General features: G+C 41.7%; 1 protein-coding gene across 2 annotated transcripts; it reads left to right on the top strand.

Moving 5' to 3' along the window:
• The first annotated feature begins 1,394 nt into the window (after positions 1–1,394).
• Positions 1,395–10,723, top strand: PCNP (PEST proteolytic signal containing nuclear protein). 2 transcript variants are annotated; one of them, XM_068180899.1, is made up of 5 exons: positions 1,395–1,547; positions 5,011–5,231; positions 7,161–7,235; positions 7,726–7,781; positions 8,735–10,723. In XM_068180899.1, the coding sequence occupies exons 1-5, from the start codon at positions 1,493–1,495 to the stop codon at positions 8,862–8,864; spliced, it is 537 nt and encodes a 178-aa protein (XP_068037000.1). In that variant the 5' UTR covers positions 1,395–1,492; the 3' UTR covers positions 8,865–10,723. The 2 variants fall into 2 exon arrangements, with proteins under 2 accessions (XP_068037000.1, XP_068037001.1); XM_068180900.1 differs by lacking the exon at positions 1,395–1,547 and adding an exon at positions 3,516–4,987 and having other exon boundaries at positions 5,063–5,231.
• The last annotated feature ends 3,460 nt before the right edge of the window (positions 10,724–14,183 follow it).

Below are 14,183 nucleotides of genomic sequence, written 5' to 3'. Positions count from 1 at the left end.
TAAGACTTTTATCCCAGAGTGCTTGTATTTTCAGGCCATGTAATGTAGATTTCCCAAAGTGCTGGAACTTCTGAGATGGTAAATTTCCCTATTAGTAAATACTTAGAGGAGCAGAGAGCCTTTTAATATTTCTCACAGCTCAAAAATATATTGGTGTCTCTCTGGAAGTCTCTGTTCAGGCTGCAGAGCTGCCATGGGCAGCTAAATACAGGTCTGCTGTCTGTAGGATGAGGAGGGCTTTCTTTGTGGGTGATGCTTAAAATCAGTGATAGCAGATGATGAGTTGGTGGTGACCCACTCCCTGGTGATCTCTTCCTACATGCTGTTGTAAGGTGGGGATTGGAAGGCAGAAGATTCACTACCCTGATACTGCCCTTCACTGCCTGTTGTGAGGTGCAGGGGCCTGCAGGCATGGATCACCTCTGGCACAGGGTCTTTACCTGGTTCCTTTCAGCTGTGTGTGGTTGGGAAGTACACAAAGCTTCACCCTAGGGTGGTGATCCAGGTGATGCTTGAGAGCTACCTTCAGCTCCCTGGGAAGCCCTGAAGTACAAGGACTGGCTGTGTGAGTGTGCGTGCCTCGTTACGTGCTGCTGGGAGTCATAAAACTGTTGGAATGGTTTGGGCTGGAAGGGGCCTCATCTAGATCCAGCCCACTGCCATAGGCTGGGCACTATGTCCCTTCTGTCATTTGCTCTTGCTCCATTCAAACAGCCTCTTCTGATCTGCAAACTGGCATGCACACTGGGGTGGGGGAAGGTGGTGTCACTGCTCACTTGAACTCGTGTTACAGAATCACAGGCTGGCTAGGTTGGAAAAAGCCACAGTGGGTCATCTGGTCCAAGCTCCCGAATCAAGCAGGGTCATCCCAGTGCACGTGGCACAGGGTTGTTATCTGGAGGCTCTTGAATATCTCCAGTAAGTGAGACTCCATAGCCCCTCTGAGCAACCTGTCCAGTGCTCTGTCACTGCACAGGAAAGAAGCTCTTCCTCACCTTCAGGTGGAACTCCTGTGCGTCAGTTTGTGCCCGTTGCCTCCTGTCCCATTGCTTGGCACCACCGGATCCTCCTTGGCGCACCACCTCCACACACTTTAGATATTTATACACACCGAGGAGGCAATGAGGTAATGGTATTTGTGAATCATGGGAGGTAATCGTTAAACCACGCGCAGCGAGGAGGGCGCGGCAGCGGACGTGGTTCCTTCGCGCCCCCGAGACGCAGAGGCTCAGGGTGCGATGCTGGGAGTGCCGGGGGATGGCTCTGATACCCCCGCTTTTACCGAGAGAGGGAATGGAAGCCGTGCCCACGTGCGCAGCGGTTCCGGACGAGCATCAGATCGGCGCGCTCCCGCTGCCCCAGCGCGCTCCCGCCGCGCCATCCCCGCGCGCCGCAGGGGCGGGGCCGGCCGGGCCGCGAGCGGGGCTTCGCGGGGGCGGGCCCGAGCGGCGCGCGTGCGCGGCGCGTGAGGCGGTGGAGGAGGCGGGGGAAAATGGCGGACGGCAGAGCGGAGGGGGAGAAGGCGAAGCGGCCGCAGCCCGCAGGAGGTGAACATGTAGCGCCTCTCGCCGCGGAGCTGTGGGGTGGGAACGGGCTCCAGGCTGGTCCAGGGTGGGTGGAGGGGGTCCAAGTGTGCCTCATCCGGCCGTCAGTTGCCCGGGCCGGGCCGTGCGGTGCCCGGCCCTGCGGGAGAGTGGGTGGCCAGGGCCTGAGGGTCTGCGCTGGAGGAGAGGCCGAGTCGCGCCTGCTGTGCTCAGCTTTACTGGCGCTTTCGTAAAAACACACCAGCTTCTCTTTGGCCATGCAAATGCGATATTTCTCTCTCGTAAAAATATATGGAGTACTTACGCCGTGTTCTGAGAGAAACACGACTGTTGCTGTCTGCAAGGATGAAGACAGAGCCTTAACTATTAACTTCCAGCAGTTATGGTACCTTTTTTATAAATGGGTACAGTGAATATTCTTTAATTGCTGTTTTAAGCATTTGAGGATTTTTTTGCTTGGCAACAATGTGTAAGTTTGCTCTTTGGTCTTAACAGTATTTATATTACGACTGGACATTCCTGTAATTTCTGTAGTATTTGGTTCGAAAATTTTAATTGTATGTTTCTTTTCTTCTTTCTTCCCTTTAAGTTGAGAGGACAATGTCTTTGCAAAGATAAAGCTTTTCTTTCTTGGTGTGTTTCTTTTTTTGTTTTAATTGGGTTTTGGTAGGTTTGTTTTTTTGTTTCAGTATATCTGTAGGGAGAAAGCACTTCTTAGATCTGTTGAAAAATTAAATCGGGCTTGTAAACTAATCAGAATAGCCTCAACAGTGAATGTTATTTCTGATAATCACTGACATTAGAAGAGTATTGATTTTAGGCAGTTCCTTGACTCTTGGTTCTCTGTTGGGCTTTGGTGGCTTTTTGGTTTTTATTTTTTCGTGGTGGTATTGGGTGTGTTTTTTTTGTATTAGGAATACCGTAACTGGACAGCATCAGCACATCAGTACTTCATACTGTCTTGTGTACTGATTTGTGTGCTGAAACATGATCTGAATAAGTTGAGGTACCTTGGTCCTAAGGAAGAATAGTTGTTCCCTGACGATTTTTGAAAGCAATTTGTAGTCTTTAGCTTTTGGCAAGATAATGGGGTTTATCTTAAAATTAACTTAGCTGTGAGAGGTTTGTTCCCACATGCCCCAGTGGTTCCCAAGATAACAGATCCTGAAATGCTGTACAGCAGGCACTGTCACTCTTGGCACTTCAGCCACCTGGGCCGTGGAAGTTGTCCACTCGTATGGCTTGTTGATACGCATGAGTAAAACTTGGCTGTGGATAGGACACCTTTTAATGTCTGCAATCCATGGAAAGGGCACTAGCCAGTCTAGTTTGGAAATAGTACTGGTGCTTTCTGTAGGTGAAGTATGACCTCCAGGAAATGATAAAGCAGCCTTGATATCTTGGAATATCTATATGGACTGGCATGGGAGATGGTAGACACCTGCTTAATGGTTACTATGCCTGCATTTCTGTTTACTGCAGAAATCAAACAGCACAACAGCTCCCTCCCCTCCTTCCTCAGTTGACTTGTGCCCTTTACAGCTCTCTCATCAAGCAAGAGTGTTTCCTTCAGCAGTCTGGTGTTCATGCTTTGGCAAGCCCAGTAGAAATAACGCTCAGAATGCAGTGCTGATAGGAGCTAATTCTGAGAGAGACGCTCTTTAGGATTTGCTGAGAAAACAGATAAACAGATGTGAGGAGATTGTATTAGGCTTCACCTTGTGCTCAGCAGTATTTGAGAATTTGTACTTAAAAGAAGTAAGCTGTAAGAAGTAGTGTAATAACCTTCAAGCTACCACTAGTTTAGGAACTGGTTCCCTGTGCTCTGAATTTTGGACTGCTATGGATTTTTTATGTTATGAAAAAGAAGGCTTAGCCCTATGGTTTCAACAGGAACCAGTGAATCTGGCCAGTGAATCTTCTAGGTACCCTTGAAGCACAGTCTCTAGTGTACTGAGGCTGCACTTGGAACATTCTGTTTAATGTGATTCCATGGACTAACTATAAGGATGCTCTCACAGTCTCTGCAGACTGCTGTTTGGTAAACTCTGCTAAGACAGCTACCAGTACCCAAGGTCACTTGTGTAAATTTTGATTGTTTCTCTTTCCTCCTTTGTTTTTTATTTTTATATCTATATTTTCTGGATCAAATTTCTAGTAGCATTTTTAATACAGTGAAACTGATTAAAGTTACCTTTTTATTCTGTGATCTGCCATATTTCTGAAGGTGAATGATAAATCTATTTTGGTTTCAATCACTTATTGATACCTGGAAGAGTGGGGTAGAAGTGGTATATTCTGCTGCTTCTGATTTGGGAAATAGCAGACAAATATATATATATATATAGATTGAGTCCCTAGTTTTTCTCTTTCCTGATGTTGTTTGCTTCTTTTTTTTTTTTCTCAGAGCTACAATCTTATTGACCCCCAGTTCAGACTTTCTTCTCTCCCACTGCTTCATCTTACTTAGTAGCTTTTTGCATTAGCAGTGCAAGGAGTTTATCCCCTGATGGTCGGAATTTGCTGTGCATGGAAGGTGCTGTTCTCCATTTGATGTAATGAGGAACTTGTGCTAGCTCCAGTTGTTTTAAACTGCTGCTGTGAGCACTTCCCTGTCCATCCCTTAATGTGTGTTGGTTTTTCCCCCCTTCTGCTACTGCAGTGGTTTGCTTATTGCAGCAGCAGGGAAGTGTCTTTTTGCTGAAGCATTTACTCTGTTCAGTATGAGTTTTCCAAGGACATCTTTGTCTCTTGGTGTAGCTGAAGAAGCTGATTTTATAGGAATGAAAGTGTTGCTTGAATGTTTTTTCTCTGGATCACTGTTTGGCTGCTATGTTTTCCATGACTATACAAAACCAGAAAAGATGAAATCTATATATATGTTTTTTAGTGCTGATTCCTTCCTCAAACAGAGCTTGGCAGATTTATTACAGATGAGATGCGGACAAGCAGTGACTTGAAACATGATTGAGACAGCCGGCCTCACTGTAGTCACTCCCATGATTTTAGAGTTGTGCCAGACAAGCCTAGAGACTGACATGGACATGATTTTGTAGAAATTTAGTAGACTTAATTTTAGTTAAAATTATCTAGATTATCTACTCTAGATTTGGAATTGAGATTCCAATTATGAAAGCTTATCTGTGGCAACTTAAAAACTTAAAAAGATTTAGTCGTCTACATTTAATTTACTACATGAACTTTGACTTCCATACTAAATAAAGAGATGGTGCTTCAAGATGGTTTTCCTGACTCATACAAGAAGTTCTTTACAAGTAGTGGAGTGCTTGCAGTTTCTTCTCCTCTTTGTGTTTTGCTGTCCACTAAATATACATTGCTGGAAACTGCTGTCACTAAAAACATCTTACCTATTGCACCCAAAGTATAATGCTTTTTGAGGTTGCTGCTCCCATCAATCTGCTCAGTAAAAGTAGCTCATCTTGGTAAGTTGTTTCAACTTCACCAGGACCTGAAGAAGAAGCAGAAAAACCTGTGAAAACTAAGACTGTTTCTTCCAGTAATGGAGGAGAAAGTTCGAGTCGCAGCGCAGAGAAACGGGCAGCTAATGAAGAAGCTGAAGACTTCACCACAAAGCCTGCTCCTGCCAAAATGTCCAAGTTTGGATTTTCCATAGGCAGTCAGACAACAAAGAAGGCATCTGCAATATCCATCAAACTGGGAGCAAATGTAAGTTTACTAAGGGCTTTTAGTTTTTAATTTTAGGGAAACTGAGGGAAAAGGGAAGTACTTTGGGGAGGCTTCCTTGCAGAGGAAACCTTGAATTCCCATGAGGGTAACTTGGGTAAAGCTTAAGCAGGTGTTGCAGGGCCAGGTAGTCATGCATGTGTAAGTACTTCAAGGTGATTAATAACAGGTCAGTAGTCTCAGGAATCATAAGAGTTGATTGAAATGAACTGTAGATCTTTGTACATGCAGAATAATTTTATAATGAGATTTGATAAGTCTGCAATAATTTCCTGAAGGAAATGAGCAGACTTGTTAAGCTGTTCAGGCTACTTTGAAATGAGTGCTGGGATCTTCATTGCATAGGATGCTTAAAGCTAGAAGAAAGCATCTAGATGGCTTAATAGGTTGTCTTCCACTCCAAAGATCTTATTTTAGCATGGGGAATTATAGCGTATTTCCATGGCTTTGCCTGTTCTTTGCAAAGTCAGCATGATTTGTGTTAAATGTAAGAGATGGGGCTTTGTTACATGGGTTTCTAAGAATTTTGATCCCCTTGATTGTCCAGCACAAGGTATCCTTGTGCTTGTTCAGATGGGAATCTGATGACTCTCTGTACTTCCAGAGTAGTCCTCCACTGGCTTGGCCAAGGACAAGCCAGGGGCTGTCTCTTTGTTTAATACAATTAATTTACATTTCCCACCTATCACTGTGTTGGATATAAGTAGCTGTCTGCACTGAATTCAAACTAATTGTGAAAGCTTTGCACCTGCAATGCCAGCATTTTAGAAACCTGCAGAGGATTAAAAGGGTGCTCTGTTATTTTGAGATGGGAGATGTGGGCTGGCAGCATTCTAGGGTATAAATGCAGCCAGGTCAGCTCAGACTTTGGAAAAATATATGAGGCTTCCTTCTCTGAGTTTCTAGCATGCTTCAGTTTCTCATGTCCAAAGTGGCAATAAATTTGGCTCAGGATTTCTGGTTCACTGAACTTCGTGTGTGATGGACAGTGCTGAAATTTGCCCTGTTTCTCTTCAGTCATTTTTACTCCCCTAGAACATTCCCATTCCTTGGGTGCAGATGCTTTTAAAATGGTGTCGTATTTATATGTTGTGCAGTATCAGTAAAGAACAGCTGTAGACAGTTGCATAAGGGCTCTGCTGCAGTACCAGCTTCTAGGAGTGTGTATTAAAGAATTGCCAGTAAAGGCAAAATGCAGAAAGCACTGTATAGGATTGATTTAGTACTATAGTAGCAATCTGTTACTAGTTACTTGTTTTTTTTTTCTCAGTGGTGTTGAAGTAACTTTTGGTACCACTGTTGTAGTACATGTAACAGTTTTGAGTTTGACAGCTTCCTACACTTTAAATAGAGGAATAAAAAATTGGAAATAAAAGAAATTCTCTTTAAAGGAACTTATATTAATCGGACTGTATGATAGATACTGGTAGTAGTTTAAAAGCATTGAATTGTTTTAAGTGAGAAAGCTGTCACGTTGTTAAAATAGAAGAAAATAAACATATTATTATTTTTCTGACATTGATGGATAAGAATATCCCAAAAGAATAATGGAAATAGTGGCACAGTAAAATTTTGAATTGCACAAGTTATTCGGGTTCTGTTTTAATTGTTCATGTCATGCAACAGTGGCTGACTACCCCTGCAGTGTTCTAGAAAATTAAGACCTGCATGTGCGAAGTTGTAATATGAGAGGACTCGGCTTGCTGCTTAGAGTGATCACACATAAATGAGCAGTCATTTTCCTTTGTCATTAGAGAATCCTTTTTGTGCTTGATTCAGACAAAAACTTTTCCCCTGGCTGCCCATTTCAGTGAAGATATTTGATTTAATTGTACCAAAATACTTTAAAAGCCAAGGATGGCTTTTTTGAGTTATTAGACTTATGTTACTTGTGCATTTTGTCTTTTCCAGAAGCCTAAAGAGCCTGTTCCAACCCTGGCTCCAAAAACCCTTTCTGTAGCAGCAGCTTTCAACGAAGATGAAGATGTGAGTAATAAGCCAGTGATCAACACAAAATACCATTGGTGTGGTAGACAGAGAGAGTGGGTTATTTATGGTTCTTAACATAAATGTCAGGAATTTTCAACGTAGAAGCATCTCTTTTGGCTCAGATTAAGAATGTACAATAGCTCTGTGTTGGTTCAAGAAATCATTAAAATGTTGATAACTTCTCCCTGAAAATAAGATGCACAACATAATTTGAATTAATACTTGCTTTCTCTAGGCTTGATTAGGGGGAGGCAAAGGAAAGATGTGCTTCTGGTTTGCTAAATATTTTGTTGTCATATTAGTGCTCCTTCTTTCATGGAGTTGAACAAAGGAATTTGTATTTTGTTCTATAACCGTGTAGGACCTCCATTGTGTCCAAGGTCACTTTGCTGTGCTGTAGGGCTGTAGTCCAGCCTTTGTCTTGTCAGACATTGAAGTGTCCAAAGGCAGGCGCCCAGCCCCACTCTGACCTCCTTTGTCCCTGCAGAGCGAACCAGAGGAAATGCCCCCTGAAGCCAAGATGCGCATGAAGAACATCGGAAGGTAGGGCAGCTTTGAACTGTGCTTTGGAGAAGGGTCGGTGCGTGGAATATCTCCCCAGCTCAGGGCAGATCTTGAGGATGGTTTGAGAATACAAGGAGGTAGAATAGGTTAAAGAAGCATTTCTCCAGAAACAAGATTTTCAAATGTGTCATCTACAGGTTAAAAGTACTACATTTGCCTTTGAACTTTGAATCTTACTTACATTTTTTGAGGAAGAAATTGAGTCTGCATTAAATAGAAGTTGTTGGTTTTTTGGTTTTTTTTTTTTTTTTTTTTTTTTTTAAATGTGTAATAGGTGGGAATTCCAGCTTGTCTCTCTACTTTGTATTTTTCTGGTTCTCTCTTTTATAAATTGCCTTGAAATAGGTAGTCTGGTCACATTTTTTAACACATGTGCAAGGAGAAGATAAGAATCATCTCTCAGAAAGACAAACAATTGCTTCTTTACTTTATAATAAATCATGTAATTCTTCTGCTTGCCACAGATTTGAGAGGGTAGGGGACCGGTCCTAAAATAAATTGGGACCTTTTCAGAGGAGGCTTCACTTAAATTAGGGATGAATTTTGAGAATTTGTATTTCAAAAGTGTTTGTCATGATAGACTGCTTTTAAAGTCAGTCACTCTGGAAGTTCTCTAGTTTGGTGGTTTTTCTTTTTTCTCCGGTAACAAATTTGGATCTTCAGTTTCTTAATTTTCATAGCTGGCAGCAGTTACTGCCACTGCCACCTCCTCTCCTGCCCCATCTCCTCACTGGTTTGACATACTGTGTACAGATCAGTTCTATGGCCAGCTTACAGTTGCTAATAGTGAGGGCTCCTGATGTAGCAGAAGGAAATTTGTGTGGTAGTTAGAGGGGCAGACTGGGCTTGAAATCAGCATTTTCAGTGTCATATGGCACGGTCTACTATAGTTGAGCTGGCTTTCTCAACTGCTCTTGTTTTGCTTTTCACAGGGATACACCAACCTCAGCAGGACCAAATTCGTTCAATAAGGGAAAGCATGGATTTTCTGACAACCAGAAACTATGGGAACGAAATATAAAATCTCATCTTGGAAATGTCCATGACCAAGAAAATAACTAAATCATGTGGATTACAAGTTGGGTGTCTGGGGGGAGGGGAGGGTGTAACATTAAAGGAACAGTTTCCTTTTTTAAGAATGGTATGAGACTATCTTTGGAGCCACTTTTTTAAGAGTTTGAGTGGTACACTAATGAATGAATTTGAAATTAGAGGTAATTTATGTTTTGTATACAGATTTCAAGGCATTTGCTAATTTTGTAGTTCATGTGATTAGTTTCAAAAGGTTATAGATAATAAATTGGAGTGGTACCTTTTTAAGATAATTTTTTTTTGTCAGTGATTAAATAAGATGGATGAAAAAGGTTACTGTCTCTTTAATCAGGTTAAAATTGAATGCTCTTGCATTCTTGCTTCTGGCTCCCTCTTCATAACAGGAGAAACAGTTGACTCCTATGAATTCTGCTAAAGAGAGTGAGCATTGTCTCATGCTAGAAGCGTTACTGGACTATTACTTTGCATATAATCTTACACAGGAAATAGTAAGAACTTGGATTTTTTTTCTCCCTGCAGTCACCTTTTGTTAAGTCTCTGCAAACTATGAATTATGTTGCTCTGAGTGGCTCTAGTAACTTAGCTCTAATTTTGTTTAAAACTTCATGTCGGGTGTGTAACCTTCAGTGGCCTGTTCTGTCCTAAGGAAATGGGCCTTGTCTGTATATTAGATACAGTCTGTAAAGAATATTCATTACACAGGTAAATCAGTATTTTCAGTGTGCTCCTTTTAAATCATTAGCCTTGAGTAGTTCTTGTTAGCATTTCCTAGTGGTACACAAAAGCCACCACCAAAAATACAAGCTAATGTACATGAAGCTTCACCTTTGGTTGAAATATTTTTCTTTACTATGCCTAGAAGGAATAAAAGCCACACCAAAAATCGGTAACTCACTGCTTAAGTATGAAAAATCTAAGATGCACTTTCCCTGTCTTGCCATTTAAGACAAAATGCCTTGATGCCTATGACCTCAGTGGACACTATCAGGTCAAAGAATGCTGTATCTGCAGTCCTGATGTTCCTAGCAAGTATCAGCTTCAGAAATAAAACTTGACCTTTTCCTGCCTGTCTTCCTTTTGCAGTGATTTTCCACAGTGGCATGAATCTGGTCAGTTTACTTCTTATCTTCCATACTGCAGGACAGTGCTGAAGGATTTCCGTGCTAGTAATGACCGTCTAAATTTCAGTCTAATTTAGATTGCGTCTTTGTAAAAACATTTTATTAACAGAACTGGTTAAATAGGACAGCAATTTAACTGGTTAAATTATCAACAGCAATACCACCGCCTGCCCTAACAGCACCACCTCCTATACCCCAAATAAACATAAGGTTCTTTTTAAACTCAAATACCTGATAGTGTCAACCACTAAATTAATTTCAGCTGGAAAATGGTTGTAGCATTCAATATATTAGATGCTTTCATCCTGCCTCTAAAACTGTCTTCTTGCTAAAGTTGAACTTGCAAGTGCAGAAAGGAAAGTGCATCTTGAAATGTATTTTTTTATTATTATTATTATTATTATTTTAGGAAAGCTCTGACCACTTAGACTTTTGAGTTTGTAAGTTCTAAAAATATTTTTTGTATTTTTGTATTGTATGTGTAATCTTTTTTCTTTTGAAGTCTGATGCAGTTGAATAACTGTTTTCTTTTAAAAGCCTTGTTATAAACTTAACATAAAAATGTATACATTATTTTTCTTCCATAGCAGAAATATTTGGTTTATTTAAAACACACTTTCAAAATTGACTTTCAGGCCTTCCAAAACCAATTTGGGCATTACGGGAACTAGGCAAGACAAACTTTTCACTTATTTTCATCACATGTGGTTATGTTTGTCTAAATAAATCCCTTTAAGATAGTGGTAATCCATAGTGAATAGCTATTTTCTTGTGCTCCTCAGTAGCTGGTTCATACTATATCAATCACTTGTATAGGAACAAAGCAAAACAGAACTTCAAATAAGAGAATGACTCAGAGATCTATTCCTTGTTTTAATTAACCTACCACCCCTTTTTTTCACATCTTTGTCTGAAGTAGATGTTCATACCCAGAATTTCCTTGTACTTCAAAATCATTTAGGAAATTGCTAGGCAAAAGAGCAGACATACTATGAAATACCTTCCATGCAACTGAGGGAGAAAAAGTTATATTTATCTTACTTCCATGGTCAATAAATAATCCTAGACCTTGTGAGAGACTGCAGAAACTTCTAAATCTCAGCTGAAGGTGAGCAGTGATCCTGCCTCTACCCAATGCAGGTGTTCTCCTCCTCCTCCATGCTTTGTGGGAGCAAATCCATCAGGATGGCCTTAGTCTCCTCAGGACTGGGTGCCAAATAAGCTGGATTTTGTCTGCTGGTCTTTAATGTCTGACACTTGACACTTGCAAGAACAAATTGATTTGAACAATATCATCAAGGCAAATGTTAGCTGGGATTAACTTGAAGCTATAGGCTCTTGTTAGAGTAGTCATGTTTTTTGCATGAAGAGAGCCTTTTTTTTGTTCTTGGTGTGATTTTTTTTTTGGTAGTTGATTTGGCTTTTTTTTCTAAAGAGGTACAAGAATCCTGAAACTCATGGTAAATTACCTGATTTAGCTGAAGTGCTTCCAGGAGGTATGCTGAGACCTTGAACTGCTTAGTACAGCACGCTGTGTGTGCCTATCAGTGGTTGAAATGCCAGCTTGTGTGGTTTTATCCCATGGAGCTCATGCTTGCTTAGCAGGAATTGGCACGTGAATGGCCTGCAGAACATAGGTGACATCAGGTGAAGATGTGAGCAGTTACCCAGTAGCCTTCTCTGTGCTACCCTGAAGTTGGGCTGTGCTGAGCCTACTGGCTTGTAAATGGATCCAAACTAATCTAAATGTATTAAAATAATAAAAAAGCCCAACAACCCCCCCCCCCCAAAAAAAAAAAAAGAAAAAAAAGGCAAGAAAAGGCAAGAAAAGTCCCCTCCCAAAAATCCAAAATAAAACAGTCCCGCCAAACAGTGCAATGAACGGCTGGTGGCCATGCTTCAAGCAGCGCTGGGTGTGGCCTCTTACCTAATTTCATTCCTTTAAAGCATGGCAGGTGCATTGTCCAGATTCTCAGAATGAAAATTTGATCAGCCGGAAGGAGTCCCCAGCCTGTCTCTAAGGTTACTGAGGGGTGCCAGTTCCCAACTTGAGCCATATCGGAGATGACCCAATCCCAGTATTCGTTGAACTTCGGCAAAACCAGCTGTGGTTCTCCTGGGAGCACCAAGGCAGCAGCCACAGCTGCCATCAGGCCTGGTGAGCTTCATCTCTATGGCTGCTGGTTTGTAGAGCACCCCTTTGTGAGAGCTCACAGGACTCTGCTGAGCTCCGCGTGGTGCCAGTGTCTTTACCAAAGCTGGCTTTCTGAAAAGACATGGCAGGAAAAGTCAGCTTTTGAGAAAATGGCAACTTCTGTTTCCTGAAGAGGCAAAGAGGTTTTAAACTATTGGAATTCATTGGTGTCACTAGAACTCTTTATAGGTTGCTGTAAGATAAGATAAATCTGTTTGAAGAAGCTACAGGGTTTCAAAAGGCTTTTTGTCTGTGTATTTGGTAGCCTTAAAGAGTGCTCTGCAAAGAGATTTGGTTTTTTAAAATTCCTTATATAACTACAAGTTGAGGAATGCTGAGTAGTTCTGCCCTTAAGCTACAAGAGGGAAGGTTATGTTCTAAACTCACCAGAATTTGTTGTCTAGTGTCTCTGTCATGGCTCACTAGAACACCATAAATACTAGATAATATAACAGTTTGCTTTTTTTACTTTATCCTATTAACACATCCCTTATTTCCTCTGGTTTCATTAACAAAAAGATCTACTGTTGTCTAATTTTGAAATACTGGCATCTTATATGGTGCTTAACTTAGGAAAGCTGCTCATGTGTAATAATGTGGAGCCATCGCCTGGGGGTAGGTGCATAGTTATCCACGGAATTAAAAGCACAGAACATCAACTGTTACACTTTAACTCTGGACACAGCATGTTCAGTTTGTGTTTGCAAACTTGCATTTAGCAGTCCGCAGTAGTGGGAGCCCAAGATTTACTGCCCAAACTTCTGGAGTTTTTTGAGGTCTGGACACTCCAATGCCAGCTGCCCCTCAGGCTGGGTAAGGAGGAGGCAGGAGTAGCTGGTAATCAGTGCATGGACTTCCTGATGCAGTGGCATGGAACAAGGTCTGGAAAACCTCTGCTTGGTGTGTGGCTCAGTTCTTATATTTGTTTCTTGGGATTGGATTTCCTGATGAGATAGATATGCAAAAAGTGTTTGTGGTTCTGTAGCAAGAGCTCTGCTGAAACTTGAAGTCATGAACCCATATTGATGTTTTCCTGGGAGTACAAGTTATTAATTTAAAGGTAATGCAAGTTATAATAAAAATGTAATGATCTCTTTTCTCCCCCAGCATCCCCTAATTTGTAAACATGGTAGTTGCATATAAGGTGTTGGCTGATGCTCAGTAGCTCCTTACAGAATCACAGCAGTGCTTTGGTGACAGAAGTGTCCCCACTCACAGCAGCTGCCATGTCTACAGCTGCAGGCACTGAACAAGGGCCTAAAGGGGTGCTTAAGTTCTGTTACTTAGAAAATCCTTAGACAATGTGTGACAATCCTGTTCACATGTAAAATTTAAAGCCATGACAAGAAGAGCTTGCACTACTCCACATCTAAAAGCACCACTTAACTCAGCAATGCTGGAAGGCTTTGACCCCTGAGGAGAGACAAAGCCTGCAGCACAAAACTTTTCCTCGGGGAACAAGAAAAACTTCCTTTCTGCTCAGTCCTTTAAAGGTCACAGGAGACTTGTAAGGATGCTCCTCAACAGCCCTGCACTTGAGGGTGACTACAGTGACCAGGGGCCTTTCACCTGCAGCAGTTGGAATTTTTCTGCAGAACAGGCCTCGGTTAAGAGCTGCTCCAGAGATGCTGGGGGGTTCCACCACATTGTTGGCCACAGCTGTAAAACTGGCTCCTGAATGTTAGCATTATACACTGGTTCTGCAGAAATTCATGGTGCTTCCTTTAACAGCAAGGAATGACATGGTTTTAACTCCAGTAGAAACAAAGCGGGGCAAAAAATTATCCACGCATCACTTGGCTGCTGTGCATCTGTAGTTGCATCCCTGTGGAGCAGTAGTTATTCAACAGAAGCCTACCTTACTCCTTCAGCACTCAACCTTTTGAAACCCCCATTTTTCTTTAATAATAGACTTAGCTTGGTTACTTACAGGGGCTCACAGAGGAGTTAAAAAGCTCCTAGCGTTCCCTCTCTCTTCCCAGAAAAGAATCGGGTTTTCTGCAACATCAGTGC

Source organism: Anomalospiza imberbis, chromosome 2 (assembly GCF_031753505.1).
Source record: "Anomalospiza imberbis isolate Cuckoo-Finch-1a 21T00152 chromosome 2, ASM3175350v1, whole genome shotgun sequence".
In the NCBI taxonomy this organism is placed as follows: Eukaryota; Metazoa; Chordata; class Aves; order Passeriformes; family Viduidae; genus Anomalospiza; species Anomalospiza imberbis.
Note: the sequence above shows the minus strand (reverse complement) of the source record. Positions and strands in the feature narration are given on the sequence as shown.